Source organism: Triturus cristatus, chromosome 6, assembly GCF_964204655.1.
Source record: "Triturus cristatus chromosome 6, aTriCri1.1, whole genome shotgun sequence".
NCBI lineage: Eukaryota > Metazoa > Chordata > Amphibia > Caudata > Salamandridae > Triturus > Triturus cristatus.
This window is the reverse complement of record NC_140589.1, coordinates 502,285,964-502,301,684: the sequence shown is the minus strand read 5'-3', so window position 1 is coordinate 502,301,684 and position 15,721 is coordinate 502,285,964. Positions and strand designations below refer to the sequence as shown.

The following is a 15,721-nucleotide window of genomic DNA, read 5'->3' as shown; positions in this document are numbered from 1 at the left end:
CCTCATTGTTCTTCCCCTGGGAAGTCCAGAAGACCAGCCTTGGCAAATGTGGGCATGTGCCAAAATCCATGGGTGGATGTGTCAGAACATCCACGCGCCACCCATTGAGCGCTTTCCCCAGGCAGTGTAACGCAAGGTAATGACTTATGCTCCATGGCGTTACTCCAGATTTTCCAAATAGCGCAGGTGGCCTTGTGTTGCTTGGTAAATCTGAATTAAGTATTGCATTCCCCTTATGAATCCCATTAATGACACATGAAATTGAGAATACAATGATAAATCTGGCCCTTAGTGCCTATAGTGTGAGGGAGTGAACCAGGTATATAAAATTAAGAAGACAGAACAAAGTGCAATCTGAGATTATGAATCTAATTCTAATCAAGCTTTTTGTCACTAGAGCTCCAGAAGCTGTAGAGCCACAAACACATACATCCTGCTCAATACACTTTTTGCATCAAGATTTGCTTTTGTTGGTTTTGATGCTTCAGAGATTTTTGCATTAAAGGTTTATATCTCCTACAGATGTCCCTGGTAGACGTTTGGTGTAATGCATAGTTCACATAGAAATACTTAAACCTGCTCATTTAATGCCATTTTCCTATGAAGGTGCAAAAAAATGTAAGCACACAAGAAATCCGCACTTGAATAGTGTACAATGCTGTTTGTCTAAATGATGTCAAAGAACATGCTGTGCCCTGTATGTGTGAAGCACATCCCTATGAACATTGTACTTACTTTTCCATTCTCATGTCATCTTGTAGGGTAATTCAGGTGCTCCAGGTGTAGCCGGCTTGATGGGAAATTCTGGTAAACCTGTAAGATACATTTCTTGTTTTATCTCCTAATTATTGTCTCATGTGCTATTAAACCATTGTCCTACACCGAGTAACACTTTTGTGTCTTCATAATGTTCACAGGGTGAGCGGGGACCACAGGGAGAGGTTGGTCCACTTGGACCTTTCGGACCTACGGTAAGTTCAATGCCTTCTTCCATGAAGCCATCTTTGCATTTGTTGCGATTATTTTACTTATGTTAAGCTCACATCAAGGGCCACATACAAGTTATAAATAGTGTAAACAAGGATTGGAAATGTGTTCAATTTCACATTCATTTGAGTTAGAGTTATTGGGGTTGTAAATGGCAATTGTCTTTTACTTATGTGTTAACACTATCAGGCAAGGCAGTTCCTCACTTGTTCTCTGAGCAGTGCCGAGAGAGCATTAGCATCTTTCTTAGCAAAGTTTCTAGTGCTGTGAAAAGGCAAAAATAAAGTTACCAAAGCTGAGAGTGTATCTCGGTTCAGTCACTCAAAACACACTGACTTCAGAAAAAGTACAGACAACTCTGTTGCCTGCGAAAGTCTTTAGTCTAATGAAATTAAAAACTTGACCACAACAACTGAGTCTCCTCTATCTGAATGTAGTTCACCTTGAACACAGTGCATCACTCATTAGAAATGCAAAAACAACAATTTATGGACAGAATGCAGAACAATGTCATACATTCACCCCAGTACAAAGATCTGGGCCTTGTTTTTTTGTTCACCGTGCCATTCCAGTTTGGCACCTGCCATATGCAAATCAGTCTTGACCCTGCACCCAATGAGAACAGTCCAGCCTGAACTGCCAGGCCAGGTCCTCCTTGGACTGGAAACAAACATCCTAGGACCGGTTTTGGGCTTTCAACCCTCATCAGCCAGGATAGCTTGACTCCAGTGGCATGGTGAGCACGGGACCCACATCTGGGCATACCAGTCCCGCTCAGGGTGACAAATGCAAAAACAACAATTGAGGGACAGGATGCAGAACAATGTCATACATTCACCCCAGTACAAAGATCTGGGCCTAAATCCATTGTTTTTTGCTCACCATGTCATTCTAGTTTGGACCCAGCCATATGCAAATCTGTCTTGACCCTGCACCCAATGGGAACAGTCCAGCCCAAACTGCCAGGCCAGGTCCTCCCTGGACTGGAAACAAGCATCCCAGGACCGGTTTCAGGCTTTCAGCCCTCATCAGCCAGGATAGCTTGACTCCAGTGGCATGGAGAGCACGGGACCCACGTCTAGGCATACCAGTCCCGCTCAGGGTGACAAATGCAAAAACAACAATTGAGGGACAGAATGCAGAACAATGTCATACATTCACCCCAGTACAAAGATATGGGCCTAAATCCATCGTTTTTTGCTCACCATGTCATTCTAGTTTGGACCTAGCCATATGCAAATCTGTCTTGACCCTGCACCCAATGGGAACAGTCCAGCCCGAACTGCCAGACCAGGTCCTCCCTGGACTGGAAACAAGCATCCTAGGACCGGTTTCGGGCTTTCAGCCCTCATCAGCCAGGATAGCTTGACTCCAGTGGCATGGTGAGCACGGGACCCACATCTGGGCATAACCGTCCCACTCGGGGTGACAAATGTGAAAACAACAATTGATGGACAGAACAATGCCATACATTCACCCTAGTACAAAGACCTTGGTCTAAATCCATCGTTTTTTTGCTCACCATACCATTCCAGTTTGGACAGAAATGGCAGCCGAAGGTTCCCCATCCGTAGAAACACCACTGTACTTACCACTGTTAGGAAAGTAGATCTAACTCCATAGCAGCACATGGAGTATCGGTCAATTATGTGGCAAATCTTCTGGTGAACACGGCACCCCTTCAAATGCGTATTGTTGCACGATATCAAAACATCCAAGAATTTGGTAACTGCGCACGCTGGCTAATGTGTGAGCACGCATAATATACTCACGCTAATCTAGCCAGCTGCTTCGCATTACCATGCATGAAACAATGGGATATGTAGTTCCATATCCTTTCTTTTCAATATATACAAAACGAAAAAGTGTTAATGGTAGTAAGAAATACATTTACTGCAAACAAGACACCCCTCCCACAGATTGTTCAGAATGAGCCTTAATGTATACCACTTTTGAGCCTATGCGTAATGATTCCTGACATCAGCAGCAGTGCCCGAGAAACTGGAAGGATTGTTCATGGCAGTCAGCTGGAGACCAGAACGGCTCAGGTCAGAGCGCTGAACTGGTCCAGGAGATCTAGAGGGGAATGGCCTACCTCTTGCCGAGGGGGGGAAATGGGGTGGCATAGTAATTACACATCGTACTGTGATCCGATGACTGGTGCCGGCAAGCTGCTGCCGCTGAAGTAGAAGGCATGCTCAACTTCCAGTGCCCTTGCTACAGAACTGCTCATTGCAAATAGAACAAAGTGCCACAGACACGAATTTGAATGACAACAGTGGAAGTGGATATGTCCTCCGCAAAACTCCTTTGAAGTTAACAATTGACAAAAGGTGGAACAAACAGAAACCATTATCCAATTAGAAGCATTCATTTTTTAAAGGACACTGACAAAGGAAATCTAAGTTCGAGGTGGGGTCTAAATGTTGGAGACGGGGTCTAAACCCATAGACTGAAAACAGCATGGCTCGAAGAGACAGCGCATGACCTGCCTAGGCGAGACCTAAAAAAAGATAAGGGATCACACACACACATGTTGCAAATTACCCACCACTTCAGAGAAGGCAGAAAGATGTGACCATCACAGAGTATACATTTCAACTTTTACATCTTCATCCTGTAGTTGACAAACTACATCACTAGCAATCAACTCTTACCAATTAAATATTTACAGGAGTTTTGTTTGTTCATGAGCTGCATTACAAAATAGTGTTCTGCTTAACTTATTGTCGCACTTTTTCATTTTAAGTCATGCTACACAATTCTGCTGGTTAGCATACTTTGGCATTGGCATTGGGTTAACAAAGTGATACAACATTGAGGCAACACAGTGGTAAATAGCCAAACAAATTTATATATACATTTACCACAGTGTTTAACATAGATTGTTGTAAGGCTTCCTTTTATCCATTTTGAAATTGTTACAAAATGAGTAAAATCAAATACAGATTACAGATAGTTTGTCCACCGCTAATGAAAATCTACGTGTGTTCTCAGGGATATTAATCGTTCATAAAGTATGAATGATCGAGGAGGAGCAATGTATGAAACTAGAAGGAAAAACCTCTGTGCTTAGAAGCTTTTATTGTGCATTCTAAACGGCAGTCAAATCAAAGAAACTTTATTCGATCCATTCAAGAATACAGTTCATAAACGTACAAAGAAATAAAAACATGTATAATCAAGTTAGTTTGGGGATAATTTCTAATTTAATTCTTAATGCCAACCATGTTAAAAAGACGACCAAGTCTGGAAGTCCATTTCATAAAAACTAATTACAAATGTCCGAATTTAAGTTGGGTTAATAAAACAGGATAGTCAATTATCAATATTCATAAGGCATATGCATAACAGTTTTCCTTCTCCTTAGACATACCAATAAAAAAGTAGCTACTCAGAAGCATACAAATGAATCTGAGGTTTTCTTAAGAAAGTATAATGCTGGGTGACATTGATTAAAATTCATTTCTGTAAAATTGGGCGTAAAAATCTAATACGTTCATTCTTATAAAACCCACGAAAAAAGAGTATATGAAGGTCTGACTGCTCTGAGCCACAGTCAAAGGGGCAAGGTACCAAATCTGTATGCGTAAATCTCTTCGTAGGAATACCCAGCATGAGTGGTATTAGGTTCAACCGGAATGTAAGCAAGATAAATCTGTGCTGCGAGTTTCTTATAAGGTCTTAATATGAGAAACCCCAGATAATAGTCCTGGGGAGGTATGATACAACATCACAGTGACCTTAGAATAATTTGCACTTTGGCACTCACACATCAATTTTTCTAGGAGTATAGACTTCAATTTTCCCTTTGTTATCACATTGCACAAGTTTGGGTTAACTAAAAGTATTTCCCATCCTTGTGTCAATAGTAATGATCTTACGTACCAAAGCTTGGGAATTTTATAAGTATTGTCTAGGTTTAACCAATTTTTAATTATGACTTGAGTCAGGTTCACTGTGTCCCTGTACCAGATCAAGTGCCAAAGGAGTACCGGGACGGCCTTAATGTTGTCGATCAGGTACGGGATTTCTAGTTCATGATGATAGTTGTTATTAAAATATGAAAAAGGGACGGCATACAGCTTCTTATTACCCCTGCCCCGTAAGTTGCTGCTGGTACTATCTAAACGGCAGTCAATATGCATATAGATCTTAGTAGCAAATAAGATTTGGCTTTATGAATTAAAGTCTAGGAAATTATTAATTGTGAACTAAAGTCTAGGAAACCATTACAGGTTTTGCCACCGTTCATCTGATTGATATTATCAGACATTTACCAGACTTTTAAGTGAAGAGGATTTCTAAATATGAAAAGCAAAAAGTGATTGGTGGAATTCTTGGAATTATTTTTAGCCAAGTCTTGACTGGGAACAGAAAGCAGCCCTGGTAAATTTTGTCAGACCAGCCCCCACATTGTGCATAGTGGGCAAGCCTGATCACTTCCCAAGAAACTTTTGAAGAAAATAGTGCATGCTACAACACATTTGTCATTATGTATTCAATAGTATTAGGGTTAAAACCATAGTAAATGATGACCATACTGTGCACTAGGATTCGACAATCTTTGTTGGAGCTCTTCAACGATTCCTTCATTATCTACCTCCTACAGTGCCTCTCATCTCTTTCACATGTACTTGATTTGTTTTATAGCACCTCTCATACCAGTGTAAGGTGTCAGAGTACTTTACATCACACACACATACAGAGTCAATGAATTATACATGTGCAAGAAAATGTTACCTAAGGCAAAGGGAACTGCAGGGTGAAGGATTCACAATTCATCCATACTGGTATGCATTTTCTTAGAGTGCTTGGTCTGAAGAAGCACAGACTCAGGATTCATAAGATAGCCTAGTGTTTAGGGTTGACTTTAATAATAAGATTTTATTTCTAACCAAACAAACATTTTTAGCAACATCAGGATAATGAAAGACTGGGACAAAACATAACTTTCTTTTTTTTGTTTAAGAAGTTTTATTGAATTTTCAGAGTAAAAGAAAAAGAAAGAGCAAGTGATACAATAAAACAATTATTACAATATAGCGCCATAAAGAGATATTATATAAACGAAGTTGGTTTACAATGACTAGGTCGACAAAAAGAAAAAAGAATCAATAATAGGATAAATTGAGGAATAAGGCACTGGTGGATGGGATAGGAGGGGGAGGAGGGAAGAAAAGAGGAAAGACCAAAGAGGTGAGAGGGAAAGATAAGAGAAAAAGCCAAAGAGAGAGGAGAATAAAAAGAAAATGAGTTATCACATGGGAAGGTGCGAGGAGAGATAAGTAGTAAAAGGGAGCCAGAGAAGATCAGCTTTGATTTTTTGGGAGACAGAAGAGGAGGAAACGGAAGCAATCCTATGTTCGTCACAAATAAAATTCCACCAAGTAATTGACGACAGTTTAGAATTATCTTTCCATGCAGACAGGATCACTTTAAAAGCTAATGCAATAAAAAGATCAAATAACCTAGAACTAGGTAAAACAGTTTCCATATCAGGAGCTAAAGAACCTAAAAAAATATTTACAAAAGATAAGGTTACATTAAAGTTGAAAACTGACATGCAAACATTCCAAATTGAATTCCAAAAAGATAGAACAGATGCACATTCATATAACTGATGGATTAATGTACCAGTTTCGATAGAGCAAGACCAGCAAAGGGGAGAGGATGTGGGGGAAAACTTACAAATAGTAACAGGAGTAATAATGGCTCTATGATACAGAAAAAACAGAGATTGGGTTATCCTGGCTGCAGCCGAAACTTTAAATAATTTCGACCATAATTTGTCCCAAAATTCAATAGGCAGAGAGGTGGATAGGTCCATTTCCCATGCACTTTCAATGGTGGTTTTAGAACGAACATTGGCATTAGATAACAATAACTTGTAAACAGTGGCAGCTTTAAGTTTATGCGCCGGAAATAGAGGATACAATGGTGAAGAGGGTGTTAGAGAAGGTGAAGTTGATGGGAGAGAGTAGGTAGCTAATTGGGTTTGTATAGCATTAGAGATAATAATATATTCCTTGTGAAAGGAGTCAGGTAGCTGATATCGTGTTTGTAATTCTTGGAAGGGGATGATAGAAAACCCATTCAAAAACTGATGGACAAAAAAGATCTCCTTTTCCTTCCAGTATTTGTAATAGAAAGATCTACCTTTGTATTTGAGAAATTTGTTATACCATAGGGTAGAAATTAAAAAACATTGGATGGGAGATAGGTCCTTAAGAAATGTATTGCACAGCAATTCACGGGAATATTTTAATACAGGGCTTTTGGACAAAAAGGTGCAGTTAGACATAAATGTGACATGCTGAAACTGAAACTCTTTTAGGAGCGACCGCTCAAAGATAATCCAACGAGGTATAGGCGTATCCCCAAAGTCGAAGGCCAATGAGAAAGATTGTTTAATCAAAAAAGCCGAGTGGTATATTTTAAAATTAGGGAAGCGCACTCCCCCCTCTTCCTTGGGGCGAATAAGTTTGTTTAAGGCAATGCGGGAGCGTTTATTGTTCCACAAAAATTTAAGACATAAAGAGTTTAATTGGGAAAAAAACCTGTTAGGGATTTTGACAGGGAGCATAGAAACCGTGTAAAGGATATGGGGAGAGACCATCATCTTAATAGTGTCAAGTCTACCCCACCATGATAAAAATAAGGGGGACCACACGAGGAGAAGGGATTTCAATTTATTCATTAGTACGTTAAAAGTGGATTTAATAGTGTCCGCAATATTGGAGGCAAACCAAATGCCAAGGTATTTAATTTTGGAAGGACACCATGCAAAGGCAGTATCAGCAAACATAAATTGATAACATATCGAATTTAAAGGGAGAACCTCCGTTTTGGATAGGTTGAGTTTGTACCCAGAAATGGAAGAGTAAAGGCGGACTTCTTCTAAAAAGGGGGGAAGGGATTCACTGGGATTGGACATGTATACCAATATATCGTCCGCGTAGGCAGATATTTTAGTTTCAACAGAAGCAGAGGCAAAACCTTTAATTTTGGGATTGGTTCGAATACGCTCAAGGAAGGGTTCCAAACACAGGATAAAAAGTAATGGGGAAAGAGGACAACCTTGCCTGGTGCCTCTAGATAGGGGAAAAAATTGAGAGAATTGGTTATTAACAAAAATACTAGCCCTCGGACATGAGTATAGCAATTTGATAAAAGATATAAAATTAGGGCCAAAACCAAACCATTGTAATGTATGAAACATAAACTGCCAATTTATACGATCAAATGCTTTTTCAGCGTCCAGAGACAAAGCAGCCAGAGGATCTTTGTAATTTTTACCATGGGACAGGATATTCATGAACATTCTAGCATTATCGGAAGCCAATCTACCTTTGACAAAGCCCACCTGGTCCGTCTTGATCAAAAGGGGAATGACAGAATCAAGTCGAGAAGCAATAATCTTAGCGAAGATCTTGCAGTCGTAATTGATTAGGGAGATTGGGCGAAAATTTTTACAAAAAGAGTGGTCCTTATCAGGCTTAGGGATGATGACGATCAAGGCATCCATAAAGGAGCCAGATGCTTTCGCATCAGTAATAAAGGAATTAAACAGCTGCAATAATTTAGGGGCAAACAAAGATTTGAAAGTGCAATAAAACTCCACCGGTAATCCGTCCGGGCCGGGGGCTTTTGATTTCTTTAAAGCTTGTAGGGCAGTAAGAATCTCTTGAAGGGTAATATCCGCCTCTAAAGCGGAAAACTCAGCACTCAGAGATGGGGGAGCAGGGAGTCCAGAAAAAAACTTATCAAGATTATGAGAGGAGGGGAATGTATCGTCTGAATAAAGAGATCGATAATAGTCATGAAAGACCGCTGCAATTTCTTCATCAGAGGACACCAGATTATTGGTGGATTCATCCATGATAGGACCAATGGTCTTACGTTCAGAGCGAATTTTTAAATAGTTCGCTAGCATTTTACCTGCTTTATTTTGCCCTCCGTGAAATTTAGACTTAATTCTAAGTAAAACATTGCAGGCATCAACAGTAGCAATTTTGTTAAGGTTGGTTTTGGCTGTAATTAAATTTCTAAGTGAGTCAGTATTTTTGGAGGAAAAGTAGTCGTGCTCTAATTTTTTCAACTGTTGTAATTGGTCCTTATACTTTTTCACATTGGCCTTTTTCTTCCGGGACACAAAGGAAATAGTAAAAGCACGGAGCGCCGCCTTAAAAGCATCCCAGTTATTAGAAGTGGAAGTGTCTAATGGGTTGTTAAAGGTGAAAAATTCATTAATGAAGGAAGTGGCTTCTTTAAGATAAGCTGTATCAGAAAGTAGGTGAGTGTTAAACTTCCAGCGATTATATTTGGTGGAGGTGAGTGAAAGGTCAAAAACAGCATAGACAGGGGCATGATCTGAAATAAAGATAGAACCAATTTCAGATTTTTGGATACATGGAAGAAGGGATTTGCTAGCCAAGATATAATCTATTCTGGATCGGGTTTGGTGAACATTAGAAAAGAACGTATATTCCAACAAATCAGGGTTACAGGTTTTCCAAACATCATACAGTGGGCGAGAGGCAATGGCCGATTGAAAGGATTTATGGGTCTTATCCGGCTGAAATTTATACTTTGATAAGCGATCCGAGAAAGGATCCAACCATTGATTGAAGTCGCCTGCTACAATAATATTGGGACAATCAGCGGTGGAAAGGAGAATTTTAATATCATTCCAGAATTTTGGATCCGGTTTCACAGGGCCATAAATGTTTAACAAGATTAGCGTTTTATTATAAACAACAATCTTGGCCATTACCCATCGACCTGCATCATCATTTTGAGAGGAAATAATTTGCACAGATAAAGATTTGTGTCAACAGCAGGGGAAAAAACAACTTGGCCTACCCATTGCCTTTTTAATTTCAGCGACTCAACATCATTACAATGAGTTTCTTGAAGAAAGGAAATTTGGGAATTGAGTTTAGATAAATGAGAAATTACCTTTTGTCTTTTAACAGGATTTCCAAGACCACGTACGTTCCACGTAACAAAATTACACATACGCGAGGTTCAAGGGAATGTGATACACATGGTGTGGGAATACTTCAGAGACAAAACGACACTGGAAGACAAAATGCGCATAAGGGTTACAAACGGGAACAACAAAACAAAAAATCACATTACTAAGAAGAATCAACAAACCTTTGACAATGTAATAAATGAAGGGAGGTCCGCAAGCACCATAATCATGAGAAAATGAAGGGAAAAGAGCGAAGAGAAAACATGGAAAATCTTGAAAAAGGAAGAGAGTGACGCACCGACCGGAAGAAGACTGAAAAAAGAAAGTGCGGGAAAGAGCAGGAGAAGAAAAGGAGGTGAGCAGACGTAAAAAGCATAGGAAAGTAGAGAAGGAAAACAGGTCAAGGAAAAGAGTCCAGACCTGAAAGACAGCAATAGAAAAGTAAAGTTGGAGCGTGATGAGACCGGAGAGAAGACAGCGGTGTAAATCACAAGGATAAAATTGGAAGCAGGACATAACCTAGGTAGTTATAAGAAAGGAGCAAAGAGATGAGGGAGAAAAGAGAGTTTGAACAGGAATAACCAATAACAAAGAAGAAGAAACGTGCTTAACAAACATACAATAAGCAATAAGCAATAAAGCATATAGAAAACTATGTATAAGAGGTATCTAAGGTAACCAGAAAAAAGCTGTTAAAAGCTGTTAAGAGCACCAAACTAAAGCGGTAAAAAAGAAGAGACGCTCAATGATTTGTGTCCATATTGCGAGAGGAGATGTTATTGAGAAACAGTTTCAGTTTTCCCGGGTCATCAAAGGATCTTGTCTGGCCGTCGTGGGTGATCTTGCAAATGGAGGGGTGAAGTATGCCATACTGGACGTTCAAATGCCTCATTTGTGGGCGCAGTGCAAGGAATTCTTTGCGACGGGCATTGGTCGCATTGGAGACATCTTGTGAGATAAAGATATTGTGACCAGACCACGATAGGTGACGCTTAAGTTTAGCTGCTTTGAGTACAGTCATAAGTTCAGTGAACTCCAGAAAAAGCATGATAATGCCACGAGGTTTAGTGGAATTCGGTTGAAGGCGACCTAGGCGGTGAGCTCTCTGTATATTCAAAGGTGTAGATGACTGAAGGCCCAGGAGGTCATGAAGGAATTTTCGAAGGAAGAGCAACATATCAGGACCCTCAATATTCTCTGGCAGGCCAAAAAGACGGAGGTTATTCCTTCGATTACGATTCTCCAAGTCCTCAGTATGGAGCTGTAGTTTGTGAATCTCTTTTTCCAATAACGGTATTTTTGTGGCGACATCTTGAACGTCACTGACACGCTGTTCTAACTCAGTCACCCTACCTTCCATGACAATCCATCGGTCCTTTATTTGTTGCAATTTTTCGTTTGTGGCGGCCATAAATGGTTGAAGGCCACGCACTTCCTCTAGTATATTATCTAGAACTGGGCTTTGCGAAGAAAGAATCGGCGAGGGCGGGTCATTCTTCAGCCTTTTAGGCTTTGCGCCAGAAGAAGATGGTTTACTCGGAGGATGGGAGTCATTAGACATCTTGGCAATTCGACTAGACGCTTTCTTGGCGGGAAAAAGTATACGGAGTTCTCTCATACGCTGAAAAGTTTGACAAAAATACTCATAAAGCCGTTACAGCATCACCTTAGGACAGAAAAACAAAAAGAAAAAGATACACGAAGCTGTATTGCATCCAACCTGTTGCTCAGGGAATAGGGGTTAATCACGGCTCTTCTGAAGAAAAGACAAAATTATGAGATCTTCTCCTGAGAGAAAAACGGTATAGAACTAGCATGGCCGGGGGCTAATGGAAACTGTTGAACTTAGAACAGACTCCCTCTCGGAGAAAAATGAAGCAGTAAAGCATCAAAGCATGATCCAGGAAATGCGTGCGCGGTGCCTCAGGAGTGGGATACAGGCGCCTTGATATAAAATGGCCGCCGTCGGGCATTACCTCAGGAAATCAAACCGCCACGTCTCCGAGGAATAGGAGTGATATAAACAACCGGCGAAGGACAATTCTGAATCACGCCATGTTCCGCTGGTGAATTCTTCTGGAGACAGCACCCGCAGCTCGCTGGGAAGCCTTCCACACAGCTAGAAAGCACCGCGTCCGAGCGGAGCTAACGGAGATCCGCCATCTTCCCTCGGCGTCCAAGCCACGCCCCCCAAAACATAACTTTCTAACCAGTTTGCATGCAGCTCTTTGATGGCACTTTATAGCTCACTGTGCTAGATTACGATGGCAACTTATGAACTGCACAATCACAAAAGAATTTCTGTGACAAAAGCTGTAACCCACTGAGTTATGCACGTTCTTTGCAGCAGGCATATTGACCCTCTGCGCTACCTTAAATGTGTCAAAACTGCAACCAGACAAAACTCACTTCTCTATCCAGAAGGTACATTAATCACCAGAGTTATCTTGACACTTTTATTGTTGCCTGAAAACTGCTCGATATATGAGGAACTTTGTTGTTACAAAACCTGCCCCCACTAACAAAACTGGCCCCTCACCCTTCCATCCTCCCGGAGAAATGCCTGATGCCTGGTCCAGCCAGTCCAGCCTTGTTTTTAGCCACTGATAATTATTCAAGGCCACATTCCAGTCCACCATGTTGGCCGACTGTGGCACTACTGACAGATGACAACCAGTGGTTAATTTAAGCTGGTGGTTGCCAATGGGGGCCACCGGCACTCATTTTCGGGGCAGGAGGTCCCACCGGCTCTCATGTTTGGGGACTAGCACTTTTTTTTAACTCATCCAACATTTCCTAACAGCAAAAGAGGGAAAACACACAACAGAGATAAAGAAGGATGGTAAAACAGTACCAAAGCGAGAAAGCAGGAGCCTGCAAGAGTGAGATAAAGGGGCAGGGAGTGTCTGGAAGTCGGTAAGGAAGCCTGAGTCTGATTCAAGACTATGCAGCCTTGGAATTCTATGCACCTTACCAGCTGCGGTCTTCTTAGCGGAAATTTGGAAGGCAGCACTTATTCTTCAACAAATTAAGGCATCCAAGATATTCATTGGTGTTGACATGATTAGTCATATGTCATTCATCCCTGGTGCTCAGGGCACCACACACATCATCTGCAGTATTTTTCTGAATGTTCACACCCTTTTTCTGGAGGAGGTATCCTATAAAATGGTGGAATGAAGAGCAGGTCCAGTATATAAAGTGTTAATGATGTAACAAACAATGGCATTGATCCAGTTGCAGGTGGTGTACCTTAAACGGAATTATAGTAGTGGGCAGATGTAAGGCACATGATGTAAAGCAAGCTTGGCTTTGTCAAGCTGAGGCACATTCAGCTATATGGAGCGAAATGGCAGACATGCATCCATACCACCTTCTCCACGCCTGGAAGGAAAGGCTGTGAATTATGGATTATTCACATATATGTAGTGAGTGTCTATTCTTACAGCTGTATCTACCTACCTTATAATGTAAAGCACTCTGATACCCTCTAGGGTCATGTTCGCTATACAAAACCTTATAAATAAACATTTCTGTATGTATTATATAATTCATGCATCAAGATGAGCATAGGTATTACAGGGAGCTGGACAATATAAGACACACAGGTGTGAAACTAGAACTCAGAAGCCTGACTCTAGGAGCTTTACACATTCACTGTCCATTCAAATGCCAAACTCCGCACTCTTTGGAATTTGCCTTATCACTAGTACTTGCATACTTTTCTTACTAATTCATATACTGTGACCTAATTTATATATCTTGAGCAACTTTTACAATATACAGTGCACTGCTCTTAATGTGTAATTATATAATTAGAACATTTTAAGTCTACTCAGTGACTGACATTTGAATATGTACTATGCAGTTGTATTGATGGACACGTGTCTATAGATCAACAAAGGACTTCCTAAAATGCATTCAAAATAAAAGAGAGTGAAAAACTGCAAAGATAAAGTTAAGGCATATGAGCCCGAAAATACCAGGAAAGGCAGACCTATTAAAAATTGCTTTCTTGTTTTGGATCATCAAGAGTTTGAAAAGTCTGCTAGGTTACTGTCTCTAATTGTTGTATTGTCCTGTAGCTTTTGTTCAATACAAAGACCAAGGGCACGATGTAAGAATTTGATGGGTATGTTACTCTATCACAAAGGTAACGGATAACCCATCCACCGTATTACAAGTTCCATTGGATTACAGTGCACTTGTAATACAGCATACAGGATGTTTGTGATAGAGTAACCCGTCTGCCAACCTCTAAATCAGGCCCAAAGTAACTAGCATTTATTTTCAAAATGCCTTTTAAACTTTGAGCTACATGCATTTTTTTTTTAAACAAATCTCTATTTAATTTCACAGTATTTATTTATAGATATATTTACGAACCAGCAAAAAGAAGTCAAAATATCATGAGGGCAATTCACAAAGGCAATATCTGCATTAAAACTTATGCTTGTGGCTGAAAATGCCTTAATTTACTCCTGCCAGGAACACAAAAAGAATATTTTAAAGCTTAAATAAACGTAATGCTGTGCATTTCTCTGCCATGTCTAGGGAAAAATACACAGTAGTAACTCCCTTGCAAGGGGTGGGAAGTGGGCAGAACGAGGCATAAGCTTCGTAAGTTTGCAAACTCTCACAAACATGTACGTTTGTGGGTATTCATATACACCGATCTGGCCCTTTACTACCACGAACACAGTTGGAGGTTTACTCCAGCATGGATGGAAAGGGTAATGGGCCACCTGAAAGCTTGGTGTGGATATTTGCGAAGGGGATCCTCCAAAAGGAAAATATTTTTTACGCAGTTACAAAAACTGGAAGAAAAAAACGTGAATTTACACATTTGACACCATTTCCACAGAGCTTAATTCTGTGTATTAGTGAATTGCACTTTGAATAAATGGAAACATGTTATACGTCACATTCCCAATAGAACATTTGGAAACCTGCGCCTGGAGCAGCTTTCCAAGCATACTACCAAAAAAAAAAGTTTGTGTATTCTAAATAGTAGTGAATCTGCACCTGTTCTTAGGAGTACTTTTATGTATGTAGATTTCGTTTTTTGTCAATTGCCCTTATATTTTAGCATTAGAGAATGTTAAACGAAAAAATATGGTTAGTTTATATGATTAGCTTTGTATACATACCAATCTTGGACCAAATTCTAAAAGGTATTTGCATGCCTAAATTAAAGGTATATTCAGAATGTATTACTCGCAGGATATGATTTAAACTTTAGGTGGGCTTGTTTACTCACACATAGAAGTACACTAGAGTAGTGTAATTATTTGTGTGAGCAAATCTGCTTTTAAGTTCAGGTTATAGGCATTTGAGTGCAAGGATGTCTTCTGTCTAAGTCAGTGAAATCTGTAGTCGGTTTTCAGAAACATGGGACAGACACACTTACACACTGGATGCAGTCAAAGATTTACTTCTGTCAAGGGCATGAGTAAGGCCATATCCAGATCACGGGGATGGACCAATGTGAAAATTGGTGCATGTATAATGGAAGGTTTGGGGACGGGATTATCCCCTGCAAGGCAAATAGACACATACTTCTGCCCTGAGATAACCAACTGCAAGTGCATCTGGTAGCCAAGCTTTCCTGTAGCCCAGCACCAGCGCAATCCTGTGAACGCACCAAGGCCTAGGCTCTACAGTAACCAAGAGACCAACGCCTGGCTCTGATGCTGAGTGGCGAGCTTTAAAAGCATACCTTTGAGCGAAAAGAGACTACTGTCTGTGTCCCTG

The 15,721-nt window shown here is 40.4% G+C and overlaps 1 protein-coding gene across 1 annotated transcript in view; it reads left to right on the top strand.

Moving 5' to 3' along the window:
- The window catches only part of COL9A1 (collagen type IX alpha 1 chain), a 377,557-nt gene that overhangs the window by 276,116 nt on the left and 85,720 nt on the right, over nt 1-15,721 (top strand). Inside the window, exons 27-28 of the mRNA XM_085610911.1 lie at nt 762-815; nt 918-971. Of these exons, the coding sequence (XP_085467037.1) occupies nt 762-815; nt 918-971 (108 nt within the window). The remainder of the gene's footprint in view (nt 1-761; nt 816-917; nt 972-15,721) is intronic.